This window comes from Capricornis sumatraensis, chromosome 20, assembly GCF_032405125.1.
Source record: "Capricornis sumatraensis isolate serow.1 chromosome 20, serow.2, whole genome shotgun sequence".
NCBI lineage: Eukaryota > Metazoa > Chordata > Mammalia > Artiodactyla > Bovidae > Capricornis > Capricornis sumatraensis.
The window spans coordinates 24,975,958-25,002,965 of NC_091088.1; the positions used below are offsets into that span (position 1 = coordinate 24,975,958).

At 35.7% G+C, this 27,008-nt stretch overlaps 1 protein-coding gene across 3 annotated transcripts in view; it reads left to right on the forward strand.

Annotated features, from left to right (window-relative positions):
* CYLD (CYLD lysine 63 deubiquitinase) overlaps positions 1 to 27,008 on the forward strand; it is a 55,589-nt gene that overhangs the window by 17,450 nt on the left and 11,131 nt on the right. The window contains exons 4-12 of one of the 3 annotated variants that reach the window (XM_068992008.1): positions 1,377 to 1,381; positions 11,661 to 11,759; positions 13,469 to 13,585; positions 16,938 to 17,317; positions 18,217 to 18,382; positions 19,389 to 19,530; positions 21,516 to 21,638; positions 24,052 to 24,143; positions 24,959 to 25,025. In XM_068992008.1, coding sequence (XP_068848109.1) covers positions 1,377 to 1,381; positions 11,661 to 11,759; positions 13,469 to 13,585; positions 16,938 to 17,317; positions 18,217 to 18,382; positions 19,389 to 19,530; positions 21,516 to 21,638; positions 24,052 to 24,143; positions 24,959 to 25,025 — 1,191 coding nt within the window. Of the gene's footprint in view, positions 1 to 1,376; positions 1,382 to 11,660; positions 11,760 to 13,468; positions 13,586 to 14,602; positions 14,605 to 16,937; positions 17,318 to 18,216; positions 18,383 to 19,388; positions 19,531 to 21,515; positions 21,639 to 24,051; positions 24,144 to 24,958; positions 25,026 to 27,008 lie in introns of all 3 variants that reach the window. The other 2 variants (XM_068992009.1, XM_068992007.1) reach the window with 2 other exon arrangements.

Sequence of the window (27,008 nt, forward strand, 5' to 3'; positions counted from 1 at the left end):
AGTAGATTATTTGAAAAATTTTAAGAATTATATGATTTAATCTATTGGCCTATAAGCTATACTTCATTGTCATATTGCTTTTAGTGGTTTCTCCAAGGATTATAATATATATTCTTAATGTTTAAGTCTAGTTACAGGTAATATTGTGTCACTTATATATACTTATATAAGATGTAGAAACCTTGTAACAATGTAAATCTAGTTACTTCTTACTCTTTGTGTTACTAATCATGTACATTATATCTATGTACTTAAAAAATGCTCAGGAAACAGTTTTTGTTGAAATAATCACTTATATTTTAAAGAGTTAAAGATGTGTATCTGTTTGTCATTTTCATTCATCCTGAGGAACTTCTTTGTGGTGTTTGTTGAAGTGAAGTTTTCTAGAAATGAATTTTTCTTAATTTTCTTTTGTCTGAGAATTGTTTATCTTGCCTTCATATTGAAGGATATTTTGGGTATATATAGAATTCTGGTTTAAATTTGATTTTCTAGCCTCCACAGTTTCTGATGAAAATCATCAATAGCTTGAATCATTGTGCCTCTGTATGTAATATAGTATTTTATTTTTCTCTGGGTATTCTGAAGACTTTATATTTGGTTTACAGTATTTAACTGTGATGTGCCTAGCATCTGGTTGGCATTTGCTAAACTTCTTAGATTTGTAAATTTATATTTTTTAACAAAGTAGAAAACATCTAGCCATTTTTCCTTCAAATGTTTTTTTCTGTTCCTTTCTCTCCTCTTCCTTTCTGTACCTTCAGTTAGATATATGTCATAATTTTTGATACCGACCCTTATGCTTGAGTTTCTGTTAATTTTTTTTCAAATTTTAGTCCCTCTGTTCTACCTTCAGTTTTATTCAGTTCCCCTTCTTTTATCCCCATTGTTTTCTAGCATATTCAATACATTATTTATTGAGACACTTGTATTTTTAAGTTTTTAAAAGTATTTTAAGGCTTTTCCATCCAGTTCCTTGTTTTAGTTCTCTGATGAGATAGTCCTGTCTTCTCCTTCACTGTAAGCATATTTTTCATGGTTTTAATAGCTTGTTTAAGATTCCTTTCTGCCAGTTCCAACATCAGAATCATCTATGGATTAGTATCCATTGCAGTTTTTTTCTTTTTAGACTGTCATGGGTTCCTTCTTCCCCTCCCCCCAACCCCCAGTATATTAAGTAATTTTTAAAGATTTTTGTTTTACTTTTAGCGTTAGTACAGAGCCTTCACCTCCAGAAGACATTTTGCTCTGTCTGGAGGCATGTATGGTCGTCACATCTGGAGTAGGAATGCTGCTTGAATCTAGAGGGCAGGGACAGAGACGCTGCCAAACATCCTACGATGCAGAGAGCAGCACCTCTGATCCTCACAAAAAAGGTCTGGTCCAAAAAGTCAGCTTTGCTCAGGATGAGAAACCCTGTCCTAAAGAAATTCATTGAATGATGCTGATTTTATAATGTTAGCTTTCTGAATAGCTAAGGGGAATCCCTTGTAAAATCAATTTTCTTTCATTGTTTATTCGTACAGGGATAACCAATTCTCTGCTAATATTGTTGTTCCAGAACCACATGGATAAATGTAATTTAAACTTGTCTTACCAAATCCAATATCTCCATAGGTTTTCTCTTTCTTTCTTTCTTCCTTTTTTTCTTTTAATTTCCAAAGATTACATTTGAGAGCTCAAAATCATATTAGTATAACCATCCTTTTTACCTACTTTATTGAATTTCTTTGAATTTTACGTTTTACAACTAAATATAATCCAGTAAATCAAGTAAGTTGGGAGGCTGGGGAAATCATTAGTTTAGTATTATAATTTAAGGAAGAAAAAGTACCTGAAATATGACATTACCTTATGTATAATTGATTGTGTTTTTCTGTTTGCTGTAGAATAAAGATTAGAAATGCCCCCACCCCCTTTTTTTTAAACTCTAGAGCATTCTTTCTGTATACCTTTTCCATATCTCGATTTGGTTTGAAATGTAAATGAACTTGGGTTCTATAGTAACACTTAAGAAGAAAAGAAAAAGCTACCATTTCTATTTTTCATGTGATGGAATTATGTATAAGCTGACAAAGAACTAATCTTTAGTAGTATTTATCTTCAAAAGCATTTACAATTATATTTTATTTAATTAGTGATGTAGGATTAAAATAATCAAAATTGCTTACATAAATCTCTTGGAAATCACTTGTCAGGCAAACTCTAATCTTACAGATCAGTGGCTATCATTGTCATTGTTACTGGCTCTCAGAGCAGTGACAAGCAAGGCAAATAATGCTTTTTTCCCCTTTTAAAGCTTGGTTTTCATGAACCCTGAATAGAAGATAATTAAGAATGATACCAGCTTTTATTACATAATACACCAATTATACTTTTTTGCCAACAAAATAAAGCCTGCGAATAGACTTTAAAAAGCAAAGTTGGCTAAATGAGAATTAGTTTCATTTATTTAAATAGGTCTTCATCTGTATTTCATGTCATCGTTAACACCCATTTCTTTAGAGAGAAAAAAACAGTTATAATGTCTCATTTAGTTCCTTATTTTTTTCTTGTCCAATTACCTTCAGTTGTAGGACAAAGTTATTTTCAGCCTTAAAAAAAGTTTTTGGAAGCAGTTTTACAGTTTATGAGATTGGGAAAGAACTCATCCTATTCAATTGCTTGTTACAGTAGGCTTCTGAAAAAATATCTTTGACTAAAAATGCAGGCATCTTCAACTTGTAGAGCTTTTCCTCTCTCTGTTATTGTTTTAAATGTTAAAAACCTCTAACATATCTAATTTGACTTTATATTCAGGTTCTTAAATCTGTTGTGATAAAGCATATCAATTAGTTCAGTTCAGTCTAGCTGCTCAGTCATGTCCGACTCTTTGCGACTCCATGGACTGCAGCATGCCAGGCTTCCCTGTCCTTCACCAACTCCCAGAGCTTGCTCAAACTCATGTCCATAGAGTTGGTGCTGCCATCCAACCATCTCATCCTCTGTTATCCCCTTTCTCCTCTTGGCATCAGTCTTTCCCAGCATCAGGGTCTTTTCCAGTGAGTTAGTTCTTCACATCAGGGGCCAAAGTATTGGAGTTTCAGCTTCAACACCAGTCCTTCCAGTGAATATTCAGGACTGATTTCATTTAGGATGGACTGGTTGAATCTCCTTGCAGTCCAAGGGACTCTCAAGAGTCTTCTCCAACACTGCAGTTCAAAAGCATCAATTTCTTTGGTACTCTTTATAGTCTTTCTTTATAGCTTTCTTTATAGTCCAACTCTCACATCCATACATGACTACTGGGAAAATCAGTAGTTTTGACTAGATTGACCTTTGTTGGCAAGGTAATGACTGCTTTTTAATATGCTGTCTAGGTTGGTCATAGTATTTTTTTCCAACAAGCAAGTGTCTTTTAATTTCATGGCTGAAGTCACCATCTGCAGTGATTTTGGAGCCCCCCAAAATGAAGTCTGTCACTGTTTCCATTGTTTGCCATGAAGTGATGGGATCAGATGCCATGATCTTAGTTTTTTAAATGTTGAGTTTTAAGCCAGCTTTTTCACTCTCCTCTTTTACTTTCATCAAGAGGCTCTTTAGTTCTTCTTTGCTTTCTGCCATAACAGTGGTGTCATCTGCGTATCTGAGGTTATTGATATTTCCCTTGACAGTCTTGATTCCAGCTTGTGCTTATCCAGTCCGGCATTTTGCATGATGCACTCTGCATATAAGTTAAATAAGCAGGGTGACAGTATACAGCCTTGATGTACTCTTTTCCCTGTTTGGAACCAGTCTGTTTTTCTATGTCCGGTTCTAAGTGTATCAGTCAGTTAGTGCTAATCAATATCAATTAGAGCTTCCCCTAAATTTCCGCTTTTTTTAGTCCAGTCTGTGTTGTCTTCTTTAGTTTTGGGGGTTGGGAATGTAAAGCTAGTTTTATTTTTTAGATTATGTAGTACATTCACATTTGCACAGAATTTTCAAAGGGTGTATGAAACTTTTTTCTCTTAACATTGGTCCCCAACTACCTATTTTTCTTCTGTATCCTTCTTGGTTAATTTGTTTCTTTGTTGTTCAGTATTTGCATATTTTATGCATTTTGGGTACCTTGTTTTTATTATCTTAACAAATTTAATGAGTTTTAATTGACATAAAGTGCACATACTTTAAGTATATAGTTTGATATGTTTTTTCTATGTCTGGACCTGTGAGACCTTTACCACAATCAAGATAGTGAGCATGTCCATCACCCCAAGGTACCCCTTTGCTTCCTCCCTCCTCTGCCTGTTCCCTCCTCCAAAATTCATGTAATCATAGGATCTGTTTTCTGTTGGTATGCATTTGTCACATTTCCTAGAATTTTATATGATGGAGAATTCAGGATGTTCTCTCTCTCTCTCTCTTTTTTTTTTTTTTTGGTCTGACTTATTTCATTCAGTGCAATTATTGACTCATCCATATGTCTTTCTTGTTGCTGAGAAGTATTCCATTCTATGATGTAAAATAGTATGTATATATTTTTCTGGGTCCCTGATTCTTGCTAATGTTTGATCTTTGACCCAGGTTCCTTACACAGAGCTCCTAAAGCTCCTGTAATTTCCTGAGTGGTAGGAGTGTCTGACACAGAGCTTCTAAAATCCTTTGGAATTTCCTGGGTGATAGAAGTGTCTTTTGTTCTTATGAAGTGATTTTTGGTGGGCTTCTAGAAGGGGGACTGGTCACTGCAGAGATGAAGCTGTGTTTAGAACTTTCAGCTGGAACCCCATCCTCTGGAGAGGGGAGATGAGCTGGAAACTGAGTAAACAATCAGGCGTGCCTATCTGATGAAGTCTCTGCAAGCATCCCCATACTATGAGGTTTTGAGAGCTTGTCGGTTACTGAACCCATAGAGGTCTGGGAGGGTGGCATGCCTAAAGAGGGCATGGCAGCTTTCTGCCTCTTCCCTATTTTTTGTCTGTGTGTATCTTCATCTGGCTGTTTACCTATATCATTTATTATACCCTTTATAATAAACTGATGAATGTGTTTCCCAACCCAGGGATTGAACCCAGGTCTCCTACATTGTAGGTGGATTCTTTCCTGGTGGACTGAGCCACCAGGGAAGCCCAAGATTACTCGAGTGGATAACCTATCCCTTCTCCAGGGGATCTTCCTGACTCAGGAATTGAACTGGGGTCTCCTGCATTGCAGGTGGATTCTTTACCAGCTGAGCTACCTGGGAAGCCATATCATTCATTAGATTCTTTTTAATAAACTGGTGAATGTATTTTCCTGAGTTCTGTGACCCATTCTAGTAAATTGTTGAACTCAGGGAAGGGGTTATGGGAACCCTGATTTATAGCTAGTGGGTCAGTATTACTGGGGACAATGTGTTACTTGCAATGTGTCTGAATTGGGGGCAGTCTTCTGGGATTTAGTCCTTAACTTGTGGGATTTGCTACTAACATAAAGAATCTGCCTGCAATGTGGGAGACCTGGGAAGATATGCTGGAGGAGGGCATGGCAGCCCACTCCAGTATTCTTGCCTGAAGGATCCCTATGGACAGAGGAACCTGGCTGGCTACAGTTCATAGGGTTGCAAAGAGTTGGACATAACTGAGTAAGCAGCAGGTGGATCGTGTCAGAACCAGATTGAATTGTAGAACAGCCAGCTGGTGTCACACCTTAGTGTGGGGAAACTCCTCATATATTTGGTGGCCAAAAGGGTCAAAATTGTTGTGAGAGTGAGAGCAAAAGGAAAGATGATATGTTTTCCCTGATAGCATAAGGATATACCAATTTGTTTCTTCATTCACTTGTTGATGGATATTTGGCTTGTTTATAGTTTGTGGCTATTGTAAATAATGCTGCTATGAAAATTCACATGTAAGTCTTTGTATGGACATAGGCATACATTTTTCTTGGGTAAATATCCAGATGTGGAATGGCTGATACTATCCTAGGTGATTGTTTAACTTTAAAAATAAAACGAAACAACAGCAACCTGCCAAACCTTCTTTCTGAAGTGGTTGTACTATTTTATATGCCTAGCAGCAGTGTATGAGAATTCCAGCTTTGGTATGTCCTTGCCAGCACTTGGTATGGCCAGTTTTATAAATTTTAGCTATTCTAATAGTCGTGTAGTGGCACTTGTTTGTCATTTATCTTCCTTGGTAGAATACCTGTGCAAATCTTTGACCAATTTCTTGTTTATTTAATTTTGGGGTTTTGAGAATTCTTATACATCAGAATATAAGCCCTTTGTCAGATAAATGATTTGAAAATATTTCAGATTATTATAGATTTGCATTTCAGATTATTACAGATTTACATGCAGTTTTAAGACATAATACAGAAGGATCTTGTGTACCCCTTACCCAGTTTTCCCCAAAGGTAACATTTTATAGAATTAGAGATCACAACCAGGGTGTTGACACTGATGTAGTCAAGATACAGAGCATTCTCATTACCACAAGGATCCTTTATGTTGCTATTTTATTGTCACTCTGTCTCTCGTCTCCATCCTCTCCTTAATTCTGGCATCCGCTAATTTGTTCTTCATTTCTACAGTTCTGTAAATTCCAAGAATATTACATAAATAGAGTTGTACAGTATTAACCTTTTGAGATTGGCTTTTTTCACTCAGCATAATTTTCTAGAGATTCAGCCATGTTGTGGGTATCACCGACTTTTATTGCTGAATTATATTCCATGTTATGGCTATGCCACTGTTTGTTTAACAGTTTTCCTATTGAAGAATATCTGATTTGTTTCCAGTTATTAGCAGTTATAAATAATGCTTATAAATACTTGTATAGAGGGAACACAATAAACATAAAGTCTTCATTTCTCTTGTATGATGTCCAGGTGTGCAACTACTGGTCGTGTGGTATTTGCATGTTTTTTTTTTTTTCCCCAGCATGCCTGTACCATTTCACATCCAACAATCTATGAGTTATCCAGTTTTTCATGAGTGTTTGGTGTTGTCACTATTTTTTATTTTAGCTATTCTGAGATGTGTGTAATCATATCTCACTGTGGTTTTAATTGAATGGCTTATGATTGTTGATTATCTACTTTCCTGTATCAGTTGCCATCTATGTATCTTTAGTGAATTGTGTTTTCATCTCTTGTCCATGTTTTCATTGGATTTTTGCTTTTTCACTGTTGAATTTTGAGACTACTTTATATATTCTAGATACTAGTTCTTTGTTGGATATGTGGTTTGCAATTATATTTTTCCCCAGTCTGTAGCTTATCTCTTCATCCTCTTAGTAGAGTCTTTCACAAAGCAAAAGATTTTGATTTCTGTGAGGTCTGATGTTTCTGGCTGTTATTTTAATTTCTTCCCTGTTCCCTTCTTCTCTTGCTCTCTTCCTTTGTGGTTTGATGACTTTGCTTAGTGGTATGGTAATATTCCTTTCTCTTTGTCTTTATATAAAGAGGTTTCTGTTTTTCATTTTTTCCCCCGAGTGTGTTTGTAATTTCTTATTGAAGCATTTATATCATGATTGCTTTACAGATCTTTGTCAGATGATCATCTGTCATCTCAGTGTAGGGTTTTATCGACACTCTTTTCAAATTCTTCTTGGCATCTTCCTGTTTCTTGATATATTGAATGATTTTTAGTCGAAACTTGGACAGTTGGGTATTATATTCTGAGTGCCTAGATCATATTTCAGAGAAGGCAATGGCACCCCACTCCAGTACTCTTGCCTGGAAAATCCCATGAACGGAGGAGCCTGGTAGGCTGCAGTCCATGGGGTCGCTAAGATTGGGCATGACTGAGCGACTTTACTTTCACTTTTCACTTTCATGCATTGGAGAAGGAAATGGCAGCCCACTCCAGTGTTCTTGTCTGGAGAATCCCAGGCGGAGCCTGGTGGGCTGCTGTCTCTGGGGTCACACAGAGTCGGACACGACTGAAGTGACTTGGCAGCAGTAGCAGTAGCAGATCATATTTAATGTTTGTTTTTGCTGTTTCAGGTTACACATGTCTTCTTCTTATAGTCAGGTAGAGGCAGAAGTCCAGATTCCTCACTTGGCCTTTGTTGGAGTGGGTGGGGCCACTGTATTTGGCTGCAGTGCAGTGATTACTGTCTATAAGTTTCTGTCTTACTAGGATTTGTCTTTTCTTATTCTTTGACTAATGGGAGTACATCTTTGTTGGTTTTTGGTTTTTTTTTTTTTTTTTTTTGGTCTGTGCCTGTTGGCATTTCCAGGTTGCTGGCTTCTTCAGCTCTAAGTCTGAGATGTATGAGACAATAAGAAAACCCAAGGAAATCTCGTGTCATTTCTTAGGTCCTGTGCTGCCTAGCTGATCTATCTGCCTTCTCTTCTTCGCCTTTCAGAGTCTTCTCAGTTTTGTTTTATATGTTACATCCAGAGTTTTTAGTTGTACTTATCAGGAGAAATAGAAAAAAGTCCATCTACTTATCTTTCCAGAAGAGCAAATTGCACCTTAAGAAAAAAGAGCTAACAGTAGAATTTAGGGATGATTTCATATTAGTGTATCAATTGCATGCTTAATATTTTGCTTAAATTATTGCATTGTATTTCATTTTATAAATGTATCATAATTTTTTAACCAGTCCCCTCCTGATGGGCTTTAATGCTGTTTTCAGTCTTTTGCTTATATAAATAGTGCTTCAGTGAATAATGTCGTATGTATATCACATATATGTATCAGATTGCATGTATCCACTATAGCTATAAGACAACTCATCATTCATATCATCTTAGGAAGCTATGTGTTCACTTGATAGAAGAGTCACTTTGTCCTAGAGGGAATTAGAGTTTTTCATTTTAGACAGGTCTCAGTGTGAAAAAGTCACTCCTTGTATGATACATGCTACATCTGTCTTCCTACAATTTCCCTGGTGAATTCTAGTTCTAACTGGGGATGAAGTTAGGACAAATCCAGCTCTCTTTCCTTATAACAACCTTCAGATATTCAAAGATGAATGTCTTTGACACCTACATCTTCTGTTCTCCAGCCTAAATTGAAGATAGCCTCCGTCACACTTGGACAGCTAGAGGTGAACAAAATATCATCATCTGTATGTGGACTAATCGCTGCAATAGAACAGAACTTATGCAGGAAAGATTTGGGGACAGCCCTGTCATAGTTTGAATTATATTTTCAGACATAACCATAGTGCCTTCCTTGCCTGGAGTTGGTAGTATTTCTTAACTGAATGAATGTCCTATAAACTAATGAGTTAATGATTCCTGAACTTATGCTTAGCTTAAATCCCCAGTTTTTTTCAGATTTACTTTTGCTTCTGATTCTATACTTGTTTTTTTACTTTGGGGGATAGATGACAGGACTTTACATTTGTCCCTGTTTGACTTCATGTCATTAGAGCTATCCAGCTATCCAGTCTTCCAACATTTTCAGATTGTTTCGGATACTAATTCTGTTCTTTCATGTTTTGTCTGTCAGTATCATGTCATCTGTAGTACTTCTGTGCTGCCAATATGCTTATCTGAGTATTTAAATGGGATATGTTATATTTAGATTTACATAAAAATATTCATAAAATCTTCAAAAAAGAAAACTTCCTGGAAGTAAACTTGTCTGGATCCAAGGGTATATGTACTTTATATTTGATAGTTATTGCTAAGTGGCCTTCTGTAGAAATTGTCAGTCTGAATCATCCTGAATATTGTCTGCACAGGCAGGACTCCTCTCATATGAGACAAATAGAGCCCGAAAGGTTATTTTGAAGCACTAGATCTAGCATGCAACTCTGATGTTATCTTATGGACCTTCCAGGGTTTCAAGAACATTTTTTGTAAAAAATTATTTAAAGTATAAGGAAAATATTTATTTTGATAAGTAATCTTACCTTAAGAAAATTTTTATATAGTTGCTGTGTATGGTGTTTGTTAATATGTTTGGTAATTGGGTTTTATAGTTCTTCATTCTACCCAAGTAAACTTAAATTTTCTTCAGTAGACTTTTCTGTCTATATTAAATTCTCATTTGGGTTTAAATTATGCTCTTGTGGCTGCTGATGTTAAGCAGTACATCAGTTAAGCTGTTTTTCTCAATTTAGTGGGTCATTCAAATTTGCACACATTTCTTGTGCTTTGGTTGTTATTGTTCACTAGTTATTTGTTATGATTTTCAACCCAAGTTTCCCCCAAGGGATTTTTTCTTTTTCTGATAAATCAACAAGAGTGATAGGCAGGCTACTAATTTTATCACTCTGAATGCAGTCCTACTGTGTGTATGTGTGTATACATGCATGTATACACACACACACACACATACATACATACATATATAAAATGGGTACTTTTGGCTTCATTTCTTTTCTCAACGCAATGTCCATGTTGTGTATTCTTTTTTATTGCTGTGTAACATCCCACTGTGTGAACAGACTAGTTTATCTATTCTTCTGCAGAATGCATTGTTCCAGTTTTAGGTCATTATGAATAAGACTCCTATGAACATTTTATACATGCCATTTTGTGAACATATTGTTTTATCTCTTCTAATATCTTTTAATCAAGATTATATTAATCTCTCAAAATTGTCTGCCAAATTTATTCCTCACTTTACCTTTTCATACTTACCTTTTTCTGAGATGATAATCTCTTAAAATTTATTTAAAGTAAATGGCTTTTATTTTGGATCATTAATATAAATGTGACAAATCAGAATTTGTTGTTTGTTGTTCATTTGCTCAGTTGTGTCTGACTCTTTGTGACCTCGTGGACTGCACCATGCCAGGCTTCCTTGTGCTTCACTATCCTTCAGAGTTTGCTCAGACTCACGTCCACTGAGTGGGTGATGCCATCCAACCATCTCATCCTCTTGTTGCCCCCTTCTCCTCTGGTGTTCACTCTTCCAGCCATCAGAGTCTTTTTCAGTGAGTCAGCTCCTCACATCAGGTGGCCAAAGTATTGGAGCTTCAGCATCAAACCTTCCAGTGAATATTCAGGGTTGATTTCCTTTAGGATGGACTGGTTGGATCTCCTTGCTGTCCAAGAGACTCTCAAGAGTCCTCTCCAACACCACAGTTCGAAGGCATCAATTCTTCAGCACTCAGCCTTCTTTTGGAGAAGGAAGTGGCAACCCATTCCAGTATTCTTGCCTGGAAAATCCCAGGGATGGGGGAGCCTGATGGGCTGCCGTCTGTGGGGTCGCACAGAGTCGGACACGACTGAAGTGACTTAGCAGCAGCAGCAGCAGTCTTCTTTATGGTCAAATTCTCACATCCATACATGACGACTAGAAGAACCTATAGCTTTGACCATATGGACCTTTGTTGACAAAGTGATGTCTCTGCTTTTTAATACACTGTCTAGGTTTGTCATAGCTTTTCTTCCAAGGAGCAAGTATCTTTTAATTTCATGGCTTCAGTCACCATATGCAGTGATTTTGGAGCCCAAGGAAAATAACTGTATCCATTGTTTCCCCATCTGTTTGTCATGAAGTGATGAGACCGGATGCCATGATTTTAGTTTTTTGAATGTTGAGTTTTAAGCCAGCTTTTCACTCTTCTCTTTCACTTTCATCAAGAGGCTTTCTACTTTCTATAGCCTTAATGAATTTGTAAGACTACTATGAAAGTGCTACTTTTTTGTTGGAAAGGGATTGTTGTTATTACTGTCATTGTTTGCTTGATTGTTTCTCTTTTATAAGAATTTCCTTTTATCTTTTTAAAAAAATATGTTTACTGTTTCAGAGAGCGTGACACAGGAAAGGAGGCCTCCCAAACTTGCATTTATGTCAAGAGGTGTTGGGGACAAAGGTTCATTCAGTCATAATAAACCAAAGGCTACAGGTACGGGTTAATAAAATACAGTTCTTATTTATATGATTTTTGATTTGCCATAGATTAAAAAATGTTGAAAAGTATTACTCCTTATATTTTCTTCTTTCAGATATTTTTAGTAGTTTACTAAACAAGTTTATAGATGGTGTTGCTTAAGCCAAGACTTCCCAACCTTTTTTAATTAATGAAAATTTTCCTGTGAGGACCTGTGTCTTTTTCTGGTCCATATAAGCTGATTTTTGGAATCTCCTACTTGCAACATTTGTATATATAGCTTATGTGTGACTCAGTCACTTAGTCGTGTCTGACTCTTTGCAGCCCTTATGGACTGTAGCCCTCCAGGTTTCTCTGTACATGGAATTCTTCAGGCAAGAGTACATTCCCTTCTCCAGGGGATCTTTCTGACCCAGGGATCAAACCCCGGTCTCCTGCATTGCAGGTGGTTCTTTACTGTTTGAGCCACCAGGGAAGCCCCTATATATAGTTTATAGTTGCACTGTACAAAATAATCTTTTATGGGTAGTGTTATATAGGATAAAGTATACTAGAGATTATGTGAACTTTGCTAATAGAAGTGGCACAAGTTAAATTCCAAACTGCTAAGCAAAATTTTTGTCTTTCTCCCAGAAACTCCCTCACAGTACATGTAGAGTTCTTAGTTGTTTTTCGTTTCGCTTCCACATAGGTCATAGATTTATTAGGTGATAGTTATATAAGCCAAACAGCTCATTTAAAAGGTGGCAAGAACTGTTCTAAACCCAGATATAGATTAGGAAAAGATTATTTTTCCCTTGGTTTCAGTTCATTAAAAAGAAATTGTACTGTAAGAAATATTTTATGTGGCATTGGACCCTGAGAGACTTTGAATTAAATAAAATACATAGGCTGTAGTATTTTTTATGTTAACCTATGAATCTAGATAGGTAGTTCAACTTGCTGCTCTCACTTAAATATAAATAGCCTAAAGATTTTAAGACATGTGTGCTACTTTTGTTGCCGCAGATTTTAGTTATAGGAATGAAGTATAGAGTTATCTGCTTTAAATTGAAAAAGAAATCAGATGTATATGGGTTCTAAAGACACCACTGCTCTCAACTATAGCATGTCCTCTTAGTACTAGGACAGGGGAATGTCTTGCTCTATCTGTAATATAGCTACGCTAATGTTTTCTTACATTTAATAAGTCTAGTGCATAAAAAATAATACTGCTTCACTTTTCCAGAGACATGAAGAAACCCAGCAAGGAATTTGTTGACTAACAATTCCAAAATAGTTAAACTTTAAATCTTTTAAACTTAATAAGTAAAATTGATTTATATACATTTGAAGAACTTTTGAGGGCAGCTGTTTTAGAGTAAGAGGTTAAATTTGTGAACGAAGAGATTTGTCAGATGAAACTGGGGAATCATGATTTTTGACATTTGGAAAAAAGCCATAGTACATGAGGTGATTTTTTTTAAGTAGGTTTTTTTTTTAAAGGTAGGCTTTTCTTTTATATTGTCTACTCTTATATTGTCTCTTGCACTGAACAATCTTTTTGATGTTGCAAAAATGGTTATCAAATTTTTCAAAGCTGAAGACACAAATAAAATATATTGTGTTTGCATATATCTGTTGGTTCTATAATTGTGACACCATATGCATATTAATTTCTCTTATGGAAAAACTTTCACATCATATTGGCTCTATTTTTAAAAGAAATTTTTCTTGTTCCATAGGATCTACCTCAGACCCTGGAACTAGAAACAGATCTGAATTATTTTATACCTTAAATGGGTCTTCTGTTGACTCACAACCACAATCCAAATCAAAAAATTCATGGTACATTGATGAAGGTAATCTGTAATTTTAGTTTTTTTTTTTATAATGATTCTGTCCTTTTAACTTACCAGAGAAAAAAATAGCTTTTCATCAATATATGTAGTTTTCGGGAACAAAATGAGTAGACCATAAAACTTTCTTTATTGATAGTGCTGAATTAAAATATTGTAGACAGTTTGAATGACACTGCTATAAAGGTTATTGCAATATTTAGAAAATGTATCAGCAGCTTGTTTTTTTCACTTCATTCATCTGTTTAAGGTAGAAGATCTCTAAAATCAATTGAATTGTTTAAAGACTTCTTGCTCTCTTGATATCCTTAAACACTGCTTTTAAAAAACCCTACTTTCCCTTGGTTCCAGGACATCACTTTCTTCTGGTTTATTCTTTTTTTGTTGTTGTTGTTGTGCATCTGTTCAACAAATATTTATTGAATGCTTTCCGTGTTCCAGAAACAGATGTAGAATTTCAATCTTGATGAGCATAATAAAAGCATATGATGCATCCTTAAATTAGAAAATAGAAATAATTTAGTTGTAAAAGAACATTGTTTCTATCATTGTTTTGCTTATATAGTTTAAAAGCTATTCTCTGCAACATTTGATTCATTTATTTAAAAAAAAAACAAAAAAACAAATACTGAGTATTTTCTTAGTGGCTGTGAATCCAGCCATGGAAAAGACTAACAAAGTTCCCGGCTATAGGCAGCTTATATTCTAGTTGGTATGATAGACAATAAATGTATAGACACATAAGATAATAATCAACTGTGACATGTGCCATGAAGGAGACACACAAGGTGATAGCAGCTGGTAGGAAGCCGGCTCCCAGAGGGTGGTTTGGAAAAGGTTCTTTGAGGAAATGATACTTATGTGAGATCTGGATGGTATGAATGAACCTACCAGAGAAAGAGCTTGAGAAGAGCATTCTAGGCAGAGGAAATAGCAAAGAACCTGAAGTGAGAAATTTTTATATCTGCGGAACAGGAAGTAGGGGCAGGCCAGAGTGACTGCAGCAGGGTAAGCAAGAAGAGGTGTATGAAACGAATCTAGAGAGGCAGGTAGGAGCCAGATCATCTAGAACCTAATAAGTATTGGTGAGAAGCTTAGTATTTATTGAAAGAATACTGGAAAGCCATTGAAGGTTTTAAACAGGGGAATGACACAAGATCACGTAAGATCTTTAAATTTTAAAAAGATCTCACTAGTTGTTGTGTGGTAATTAGATTGGCAAATAGAGGGCGGAGAGACCAGGTGTCACTGGCTGCAGTGTGAGGGATGATGGTGGCCTCGACTATGGGATGATGGTAGAGGGTAAGAGTGTTGGACACATTGGGGATATATTTTGGAGACAGAAACAAGACTTTGCTTTATGGAACTGAGTGTTGGGCTTGGAGGGTTGAGAGTTTGGAAAAGAAAAGAATAACTTTAAAATAGATCAAATATCATGAGTAAAGAATCTTAAATGAGTTAAAGTGTTAAGTATAGTAAATACCCTTGTAGTCACTACTCACTTTAAGAAAAAGAACACATTATCATTCCCTTTGAAATCCCCTTGGCATCTCTTCCTAGTGTCACCCCCTGCACTCTCCTCTGAGCTACCATCATCTTTAATTTAGTATTTATCGTTCTCTTGGTTTTCATGATCTCTTTATGAGTTTGTCTATCTAAATAGCATACTGTTAGTTTTACATGGTTTTGAGTTTTATATGCAAGGAATCAGACTGCATGGATATCATGTTACTGTCTTCCTCAACATTATGTTCTTAAGAGTCATCCAAATTGTAGTATGTGATTATGATTTATTAATTTTCATTGTTGTATATCATTCCATTCCATTTCATTGCTGTGAAATATTTAAATATACCACAATGTAATTATCTATTCAGCCATTGATGGACTTTTGGATTAATTTTATTTTCTTGCTATTATTGACAACTCTGCTGTTAACATTGTTATCCATGTCTAGAGTATGTTCCTAGGAGTGGAACATAGGAGTAGGAACATGTTCCTACTATATGTGCATGGAATATGCACATCTCTCCTTTACTAAATAGTGCCAAAGTGTTTCCCAGCATAGTTATGCCAGTTCACACTCACATCAGCTTTGTGTAAGGGTATCATTTACTTGTCATTCTCACCAAAGTTAATGTTCTAAGATCTTTGCCTTTTGAAGTGATATCTCATGTTGGTTTTGACTTTCTTTTATTGTGTTTCCTAATGAGGACAAAAATCTTTTCATTGATTTGTTGGTGATTTATGTTTCTTTTTCTATGAGTTGCCTTTATGAGTCTCTTTTGGAAAGAGAAATTTTTTTCTGGTCTTTCTTAAAAACTTGATTTATAGACCCTTTTCAAATACTAATCCTTTGTCAGAAATAAGGATTACAAATATTTTCTCCTTATTTGTGGCTCTTATTTTTATTCTTGCTACAATGCTTTTTAGTGAACAAGTAGCCACAAGTATTATTGTGGTCATACTTGTCAGACTTTTCCTTTATGATTTTGTATACTCACGTTTAAGATATTTTTCTCTACCCTAAAGTCACAAAGACCATTCTTCTTTATTCTCTTCCAAAATTTGTAGTTTTGTATTTGATGTCTTTAAGCCATTTGGAAATGGTTTTTTTGTAGAGTATGACAGAGGAGTTTCAATTTAATTAAAAAAATATAGATAACTGATTATCTCAGCACTGTTTATTGAGACATTTGTTCTTTCAACACTGATTGGCAGTGCCTGCTTGGCAATTATGTTAGTTGTTTTAATGAAGCAGCTTTTGAATTTGGTCTTTTAATTCACTGATTCCTGTTTTTGTGTTTATTCTTTCTCCTTGACTACTTTTTGGGAGGTTATTCTGTTGTTTTTCTAACTTCTTAAGTTCTATGCTGAGTTTATTAAAATTACCTTACCTTTCTGCTGAAATAAACTACCAAGTTTATACATTTCATTTATAAGTATTACTTTAGTTGTATTCCACCAGTGTTCATTTTTTCTCTTCCTTTTTTTCCTTTATTTTAAAAACTTACTTTATTATTTCTTCTTTGATTCATTAGTTAGAAGCATCTTTCTTAAATTTTTTGCTCTCTTTTTTATATTAGTTTTTTGTAACTTGATTGTATTTTGAACAAAGAATGTAACTTATACAGTTCCAATCAATGCTATATTTTTTTGGTTTGAGTAATTGGGAGCCATTCACTGAGGCAGAAAAATTTGGAAGTGGGGAAGGAGAATCAAGAGTGCTGACTTGGAGACAGTAAGTTTGCAGTGCTTATGAGAATCATACTAGAAGAGGTCTGGTGGGCAGTTGGACTTTTGTATGTACATTATTCTTGAATACATTTATCTAATTAAGAATAATTTTTTATAGTTGCTGAAGACCCTGCAAAATCGCTTACGGAGATTCCTCCAGACTTTGGACACGCTTCACCACCACTGCAGCCTCCTTCCATGAACTCACTCTCCAGCGAGAACAGATTTCATTCTTTACCGTTTAGTCTGACAAAGATGCCCAACACCAATGGAAGTATTAGCCACAGTCCACTCTCTCTGTCAGTTCAATCTGTGATGGGCGAGCTAAACAATGCCCCTGTGCAGGAGAGTCCACCCTTGGCCGTATCTTCTGGTAACTCACATGGCCTGGAAGTGGGCTCGTTGGCTGAGGTCAAGGAGAATCCTCCTTTCTATGGGGTAATCCGCTGGATTGGTCAGCCACCAGGCCTCAATGAAGTACTAGCTGGACTGGAACTGGTAATTAATTTGACCTAAAAATTATATTTCTTTTCCATCTGGGGTTTTGTACAGAATTTTCCTTATTCTATTTTTTTGGTGAAATATTTTATTTGTCAAAAAGCCATCACTAGAGAAAAATTTTATTACGAATTGCCTGACTTCCTTTGCCACCAGTTAAGCATATGATCCTCTTGTTCATGATGTTAGTTTGATGTATGTTCAAGGAATGAAAATAGATGTTAAGGCTAATGTGTTTAGGCTCATTATATTAAACAGAATACGGTAAGGAAAGCAAATTTTTATCAGTTTTTCTTTTTCTTTTTTTTCTTAACCTTCCTTCTACAATCATTTCCAATGTTTATATCATTGACTTTAAGATTAATCACCATTTTAAGTGACATTTTGAAATCTTTCATTGTGGGAAAGATTTTGGAAATTAGACTATTGCTTGATGTTTCATAATCAGGAAAGAGAATTTGAGTACACTTAGGTTTTATTTTAAAATGTTTCTTATTTTTTAATTTGTTGGTTTGCAGGCTAGGGAATGCTGATTTTTCTTTTTGAGTGGTTAAAATAAATAGCTTTGTTTGCCCTTCTCTCCCTACTAGTTTTAATGCTTTTGGAAATGGTGCAGAAAAGTCAGTGAACCAGGGAAGGTTTAAGCATGTATTCAAAAGGGAAATACATTGAGGATTTTATGCTGGAATAAGGCATTAATTTCTCAAATTGTTAGTCGTGGGCTGAAACACTAATTAGTCAACCCCCTTTTTCTGATGAAGTTCTCAGGACAGGTGTGACAAGGGACTTCTAAGAAAAGGTTAACTTAGTTAACCCTAAGGTAAACAGGTCTTAGTTCTTTGTATACGTCTTTGCAAGATGCAGAATAATGCATGTCTAAGCTGCTTTTTTTTTTTCAGGAAGATGAATGTGCGGGTTGTACAGATGGAACATTCAGGGGCACTCGCTATTTCACCTGTGCCCTTAAGAAGGCGCTGTTTGTTAAACTGAAGAGCTGCAGACCCGACTCGAGGTTTGCGTCCCTGCAGCCAGTTTCCAATCAGATCGAACGCTGTAATTCTTTAGGTATTTGCCTGCCTTTCATTTATTTACCAATCTGAAATGACTCTAGTTCTAATCTCATGTCATTTTGCAGTAGATAGTAGTAACAGTGTTTCTTTCTTTCTTGCCAGTGTTCATCAGGCTTTTAAGTCAGGGGAAAAAAATGATTATTTGGTCCATAAGAAAGTTACATTTATTCTAAGAGGGGCCATTTAAAAAAAAAGTAATAGCCAGGAAACTGTGCTTGAGACCTTAAAAATTGAGAAATAGTGGGATTTATTTTTCCCTTTCTGTTTCTTACAGACATTTAATTTTCAACAACATTTAATTTTCAACAACTCAGGAGGTAGAGATGGAAATGTGGCCTTTTTTGTATGGCACTGATTTTCATCTCTTTGTATTGTTCAAGTACGTTAGTCAGCATATCTTATCAAGAATGACTTTCAGTGTATTGTCTAAGTACCTCAATAATCATATCTTATCAAGAAGTCAGCATTATTAGAAGAAGTAGTTTTAATTGCTTGATGAAGGGCTGATCCTCTCATCACTTATAGTAGGTGGCAGTTTCCTGATACTGACCCTTTCCAGTTTTGTATCGTCATGGTGAAGCATCTTGAGGGTTAAACAGGTAAAAATAGGAAAATTATTTTTATGAAAAACATGTTTTTCTTACAGTAGAAATAGTGCTTTAAAACTTTTTGTTTTCTTTTCCAACTTGAAAAATGAAACATCTTCAGACAAAATATTTGGGAAACAAAATAGTTTGCTTGACAAAGATGCTTTTTTACATTGCTCGATACTCTATAAACTGTTTTTTAAATTGTGGAAGAAGTAAGGTTGAAAATGAATGTTAGCATTTTTTATAAGCCAGGCTGAATAACAATTAACCAAAACCTACCTTTAACTTAGTTTTAAATTGGGTAATAAATTGTGTGTCAAAATACAAAAAGATATTTTTAAGTGAGGAAATATGTATGGGAATATATACTAGATTAGCTTAAAAGAGTTGTTTTCATTTTTATCTTTGCAGCATTTGGAGGGTACTTAAGTGAGGTAGTAGAAGAAAATACTCCACCAAAAATGGAAAAAGAAGGTTTAGAGATAATGATTGGAAAGAAGAAAGGTATCCAGGGTCATTACAATTCTTGTTACTTAGACTCGACCTTATTCTGGTAAGTTTAAAATTAATGTGCTAGGAATGTAATGCCATGGGGGCAGGTATGTGTGTGTGTGAGAGAGGGAGGTAGAAGGAGGGAGAGGGCTGGAGGAACTGCCAACTGGCTCTGAATGGAGAAACTGGGGGCTCGGGTTCAGGAAAGAAAGGGAGGAGGAGATCAGCCCTGTGTGTTCTTTGGAAGGGATGATGCTAAAGCCGAAACTCCAGTACTTTGGCCACCTCATGTGAAGAGTTGAGTCATTGGAAAAGACCCTGATGTGGGGAGGGATTGGGGGCAGGAGGAAAAGGGGACGACAGAGGATGAGATGGCTGGATGGCATCACCGACTCGATGGACGTGAGTTTGAGTGAACTCCGGGAGATGGTAATGGACAGGGAGGCCTGGCGTGCTGCGATTCATGGGGTCGCAAAGAGTCGGACATGACTGAGCGACTGAACTGAACTGAACTGAACTGAACTGAACTGAACTGAACTGATATGCTCCTGGGAAACTACTGAGTATTGTCTTCTGTGCCTGTATCCAAAAAATGAGTACAAGAAGTCATGCACTGAATGATGGATAAGAGGAGATGGTGGTGTTACAGGTGGAACAGATATTCTGAGTGTATGTGGGAAAGCAAAGGACTGAAGAGAATAAGTACAGGATCTTTGTGCACAAATCAAATAACAGGACTTGCCATAAGTCATTGACTGATTTGGGTGTTTGTTTTACTAGGTAGAGGCAATCATAAATCTGCTTTAAAGAATTATTTTCAGTAGAAGCGGTTGCCCTTGTATATGTAGTTTATTCCAAAGTTGAACATTTTAACATGGCAAAAATTTTTATGCTCTGAAGATTGAACCAAGTATAGTGTTAGTTAAATTGAGCATAACCTGCCAGCTTGGTACAGCCATGTTGTAAGAAGTAGGAAGTTAATAAGATGTTAAAATTTCAAAGGCAGGAAGAAGAATAAGTGGAGGGCCATTTTGGGGGCAGAATATTTTCAGTCTCTCTGAAGTGTTGACAAAAGCAAGAATTGATGTAATATTCTTCAGATTTTCTGATAAAACTGTGTTAGCCAAATTTTCTTTTTTCTTTGATGTTAGCATGTAACTGCTGTTAGTCCCAATTGATTTTGACATTTAAAGTAATTTAGGTCTCTGCAAGAGGGTGTGATGAGAAAGAAGTATATCTAGAATGGGTTGCATATTGGCAATGTTTTTACCTTGGGAGGTTAGTTTCCAGACTTTCTTCTCTGTTGTCTATTTGTTAACTCAGATCTGTAGGCTTTCTTTCAGTTTTTGCAAAGAACTTTTTCCCAATAGGTATATTTTTATCCTTTAACACTGTCAATCAACAGTTTACCTTCTTTTTCTCTCTCTCTTGTTTTAAAATAAACTAAGCAGCAGTATTTCTTTATTAAAGATTTACTTATTTATTTTGTATTTTGGCTGTAGTGGGTCTTTGTTGCTGCATGCAGGCTTTCTCTAGTTGTGACAAGCAGGGGTTCATTGCAGTGCATGGGTTTCTCATTGTGGTGGCTTCTCTTGTTGTGGAGTGCAGACTCTAGATGCACAGGCTTCTGTAGTTGCAGTGTGTGTGCTCAGTAGCATTGGCTTGAGGGCTCTAGAATACAGGCTCAAGAGTTCTAGCAGAGTGGCTTAGTTATTCCACCGCATATGGGATCCTCCTAGACCACGGGTCAGACCGGCATCCCCTGCACCACAAGGTGGATTCTGAACTACTGGACCACCAGGGAAGCACTGTAGTTTACCTTCTTGATATTAGTATTCTCCTTATCATGGGAGGATTTCTAGGCCCTAATGAGTGAGCCATAGGAAACCTGACAGGGGTTTTGGTTGCCTGTATTAATGAAAAACACTGATTTGTATGTTATGTGTTCTCTCTTGTGATTTTTCTCTTCATATTCTTTTTAGTATGTGTTTCTCAAAAACGAGTGTACTTCCAGCATGAGGGAAAGTATTCTTTTTTATTTTTCAGCTTATTTGCTTTCAGTTCCGTTCTGGATACTGTGTTACTTAGACCTAAAGAAAAGAATGATGTAGAATACTATAGTGAAACTCAAGAACTCCTGAGGACGGAAATCGTTAATCCTCTGAGAATGTAAGTAAAAGATATGTAATTATTTTTCCCTTTAGATGGTGTCTTATTGGCTGCTTCTTGGTACAGTAATTAACTTATTCTCTGCTTTCATTTAATGAGAAATGGGAGAGAATTACTTCTCTTGGTGAAGTATTAACTTTTAAGAAAACTTTTGGCCCTTGTACTACTTTAACATCTGACCAAAGAGTGGGGCATAGGGCATGCCATGAAATGTTGAAACCATTTGGTAGCATACACTCAGAAAAGCTGATATAAGGTACTTGGGACTTCTACCTTCTCCAACGCAGTTCCTAAAATGTTCCCTGATAGCTCAGCTGGTGAAGAATCTATCTGTAATATAGGAGACCCTGGTTCAATTCCTGGGTTGGGAAGATCCCCTGAAGGGATAGGCTTTCCACTCCAGCATTCCTGGGCTTTCCTGGTGGCTCAGACGGTAAAGAATCTGACTGCAATGCAGGAGACATGGGTTTGATCTCTGGGTTGGGAAGGTCCCCTGAAGGAGGGCATGGCAACCCACTCCAGTATTCTTGTCTGGAGAATCTCCACTGACAGAGGAGCCTGGTGGGCTATAGTCCATGGGATTGCACAGAGTCAGACACAACTGAATGACTGAGCACAATCATGCTTATTAGCCTACTTGGTATGATCTGGCTTCTTAAACTTAATTTTATCTGAATGAATAGCAGCAAGGGAAATTTTTTATTTATGCAGTAGTGAATATTTAATAGTTTTGTATTAGAAATAGATGAGATATATTTTACTGACATATTTCTTGGTTAAAGGAAGATATTTGGGTCTCCCTCCACCTCCCTTAAAAAGGTGATGATTTTGGTCATTTCCTAGTTAAAGAATTTAAAATATGTCTTTCTTTGGCCACAGAGAGCAATTTGTAGTGGTAGAAGTACAAGACATCTGGTAAGAGCTTTTGAAAGTGGTAGGAGGAATGTGGGATGATGTCACATTATAAAATTTAAACTATGAAGAGTCAGGGCTGTAGATCACAAAATAAATCCATTCTTTCAGGAACACAGAGAGAAAGCTATGTAAAGTCCATATTAAACTAAACTTAAATTTTGTGACATATTTTTCTTAACAGTGGAAATTAATAAATATCTTGATATAAGATTGCAAAATGCAGAACACTGAAATATAATGAGCATTCAGAAAGACCTATTATATAACATGACTAGGAAAGTATATTTATAGGTGAATAATTTTTCCACTTGTATCTTTTCTTTACCTTAAATTCTATTAATGATGAAAAAACTATAGTTTTCACTTAAGATAATTATGAGTCTTGATTTTTACATCAATTATTTTATATTATATTTGTATAAATACAAATTTTTAAAATACTATCTATTCCTCCCCCCAGTGATTGATACTAGAACAAGACAAATTAAATACAAAACTAAGGCATGTGACCACTTCCTTATTTCCTTATTTCCTTCTCAGTTCAGTTCAATTCAGTCTCTCACTAAAACACCATAAATCCATTAATAAACATTCTTCGAATATTGTTGTCCAACCCATTAAGAATCATGGTTAATCAGACTTTGTCACCCTGTCCACAGCAAGAAACTTGTCAAATGCCCTGTCTTGATCAAGATTCTTTTTGTCTACAGCAGTCATATCTAGGTTATAGCTGACTAGTTTTACATGGGACTGAATCTGTGCCTTCTCCATTGCAAGCTTCTCACAGGCAGATACCCTGTTTTTTTTTACCTTACTCATATTTGTATTCCTGGTGACCAGAAGTTTAGATTACTGTGTAAGTGGTGGTTGTTCAATATATGTTGGCTGCAAAGAGCTAATGAGTGAGTAAATAGTAGATAGGAAAAATGGTTATAAGATTATCTGGTACTGACTTGCCTTTATTAAGCCCATGGTGGCCTCTAAGGTGTCTTCTGAAGCCATTTTTAGAATTAGAATTTTGTCAAAGATTGAGTTTCCTGTATTCAGACAAAGATGAGAGAAAATGTAATTATGATAATTGGTTTGACTGCAGATTTTAGAATTTCACTTTCTTATGACTGCCCTTTTCCATTTCCCTTGGTAGCTATTTCATCCTTTAGTATTAAAAGGGCTTTCTCTCAAAATTGTATATTCTATTTTGTAAAGTAAATGTTTTAATTCCTTAAGGACATAGAGAAAACAGTCATCATAAATTAAAATTATTTTTTTCTTTTTTTACTGTATAATAGTTATTTCAAAATTTTTAAACCTCAAGAAGCAGCTTATAATTGTATTTTAAAAAATACTTATAAGCATATTGATTTATGACACTAGATTTATATAAGAAATAACATGATTATTGAAATGTGTTATGCTCATTGTAAACCAACTATATACTTCAGTAAAATATTATATTAATTTAATATGTATGCTAGAATTAATAGTTTTTTACTAACAGATATGGATATGTATGTGCAACAAAGATTATGAAACTGAGGAAGATACTTGAAAAAGTTGAGGCTGCATCAGGATTTACCTCTGAAGAAAAAGGTGACTTTTGATTTATAGGATTTGCTTTAAAAATAACTTGAAGGCATAAATGCGAAATTATTGGCTGAAATGTTATATCTGTGTAGTTTTGGGGGTTTTATTTTAAAATATAATTTTTCCTTTGTGATGTACAATTTTCTTCCCTTTTTATAAATACTTTCTCTCTTCTAAAATGAGTGATATGTGAAATAATGAACCCCTTTAAGAAGCTGACTGGTTTTAGTATATTATGAATACATAAGGAGAATTTCCATCCAGCAATGATACTCGGAGGTGTTTTCTTTACTGTGGTGAAGAGTTGCGCTGAATTTCCCACAATTCCCACTTTGCTTTCCTTGTTATTAGGTGAGCTACAAATGACTGATTAGGATTTAAGATTATGGTCAGAGACAATGTTTAATCTCTTCATTAGCTAATGAATTTCCTCAGAGGTTCAACTCCTGACTTTGAATGTGTTAACAGTATATTGTAACCAACTTTAATATTTACAGTCTTGATAATTATTTAAATAACAGAAAAAATAAGGTCATACTTAAGGTTAAGTTCTTTCCCCCCAAATTAAAATTATTTCCCTATATATGAATTATTATTTAAAATGCAATAAAGTTATAACAAACTTGGCACATAATACTTTCTCATAACATTTAAATATCCTTTGTATTTTTTTTTGTTAGGAAAACTTGAGAACTATTCTTTTCATTGAAATAATATTGATTATGAAATTGAATTCTATATAGGAATATGACTGTTTTAAATAAAAATAGAATGTTTAAAAATTTTGTCTGTGATTTATTTGATTTTTTATCTTCTCCTAGATCCTGAAGAATTCCTGAATATCCTGTTTCATCATATTTTAAGAGTAGAACCACTGTTAAAAATCAGGTAATTTTAAATTGTTACATAAGCATTGGAAAAAAAGACAATCCTCATTTCCACTGCCATCATTCAGTAGAATTGATTTTCTTAGTGATTACTTAATATTGTGTTTGTTTAATGATCCTAATATTTAGGTTCCTACACTGCAAATTAATTTAAATCAGTCTTCTCCATAGTATCATACTTAACTGGAAGATCAAATCCAATATAAATTTATGCTTTTAATTTTAACCCCAGTAATAAATACTATTGTAAGTCATTTTCTTATAATACTGTATATAAATATATTTGTAATTTAAATTAATGAATCCTTTAAAGAGAATCTTATTTGAATTCAGTCAGACATGATGGGAGCACTGTTTCTGGCTACACCACTCAATTAATTTAGCTTTAAATTAGCTCTTTTATTTCCAATTTTATAGCTTGATCTTTTCCCTGTCATCTTGAATGAAAGTCTTGAATTTCATGCAGTGAAGTTCTTCATGAGATAGTCTAAGTGAATGAATTTTCCAGGTTGAATGCTGGACCTTTTTACATTTTAGTGTGGGTTATTTTGTTGAAGAATCTTGCTAATATGCTATTTTGTTGTTCTTGTTCAGTTGCTAAGTCATGTCTGACTCTGCAACCCCATAACTGCAGCACACTAGGCTTCCCTGTCCCCCACTATCTCCTGGAGTATGTTCAAATTCACATCCTTTGAGTTGGTGGTGCTGTCTAACCATCTCTCTGCTGCCCGCTTCTCCTTTTGCCTCAGTCTTTCCCAGCCTCAGGGTCTTTTCCAGTGACTCGGCTCTTCTCATCAGGTGGTCAAAATATTGGAGTTTCAGCTTCAGCATCAGTCCTTCCAGTGAATATTCAGGGTTGATTTCCTTTAGAATTGACTGTTTTGATCTCTTTGCTGTCCAGGGGACTCTTTAGGAGTCTTCTCAGCACCACAGTTCAAAATCATCTCAAAAGCATCAATTCCTCAGCACTCAGCTTTCTTTGTGGTCCAGATTTCACATCTGTACATGACTATTGGAAAAACCATAACTTTATTTGGACCACTGTCAGCAAAGTGATGTCTCTGCTTTTCATTACACTGTCTAGGTTTGTCATAGCTTTCCTTCAGGGAACAAGTATCTTTTAATTTCATGGTTGCAGTCACCATCTTCAGTGGTTTTAGAGCCCAAGAAAAGAAAATCTGTAACAGCTTCCACATTTTCCCGTCGGTTTGCTATGAAGTGATGGGATTAGATGCCATGATCTTAGTTTTTTGAATATTGAGTTTTAAGCCAGCTTTTTCACTCTCCTGTTTCACCTTCATCAAAAGAGTCTTTAGTTCCTCATTACTTTCTGTCAATAGATTGGTATTACCTGCATATCTGAGGTTGTTGATTGATGCTTTTGAACTGTGGTGTTGGAGAAGTCTCTTGAGAGTCCCTTGGACTGCAAGGAGATCCAACCAGTCCATCCTAAAGGAAATCAGTCTTGACTGTTCTTTGGAAGGACTTACGCTGAAGCTGAAACTCCAATACTTTGGCCACCTGATGAAGAGAACTGATTCATTTAAAAATACCTTGATGCTGGGAAAGATTGGAGGCAGGAGGAAAAGGGGGCAACAGAGGATGAGATGGTTGGATGGCATCACCTACTCAATGGACATGAATTTGAGTAAGCTCCAGGAGTTGGTGATGGACAGGGAGGCCTGGCATGCTACAGTCCCTGGGGTTGCAGAATCAGACACTACTGAGCGACTGAACTGAACTGAGGTTGTTGATACTTCTCCTGACAATCTTGATTCCAACTTGTGATTCATCCAGCTCAGTATTTCACATAATGTACTCTGCATATAAGTTAAATAAGTAGGGGACAATATACAGCCTTGTCGTACTCCTTTCTCTATTTTGAACCAGTCAGTTGTTCCATATTCAGTTCTAACTATTGCTTCTTGACCTGCATACAAGTTTCTCAGGAGATGGGTAAAGTGGTCTGGAATATCCATCTGTT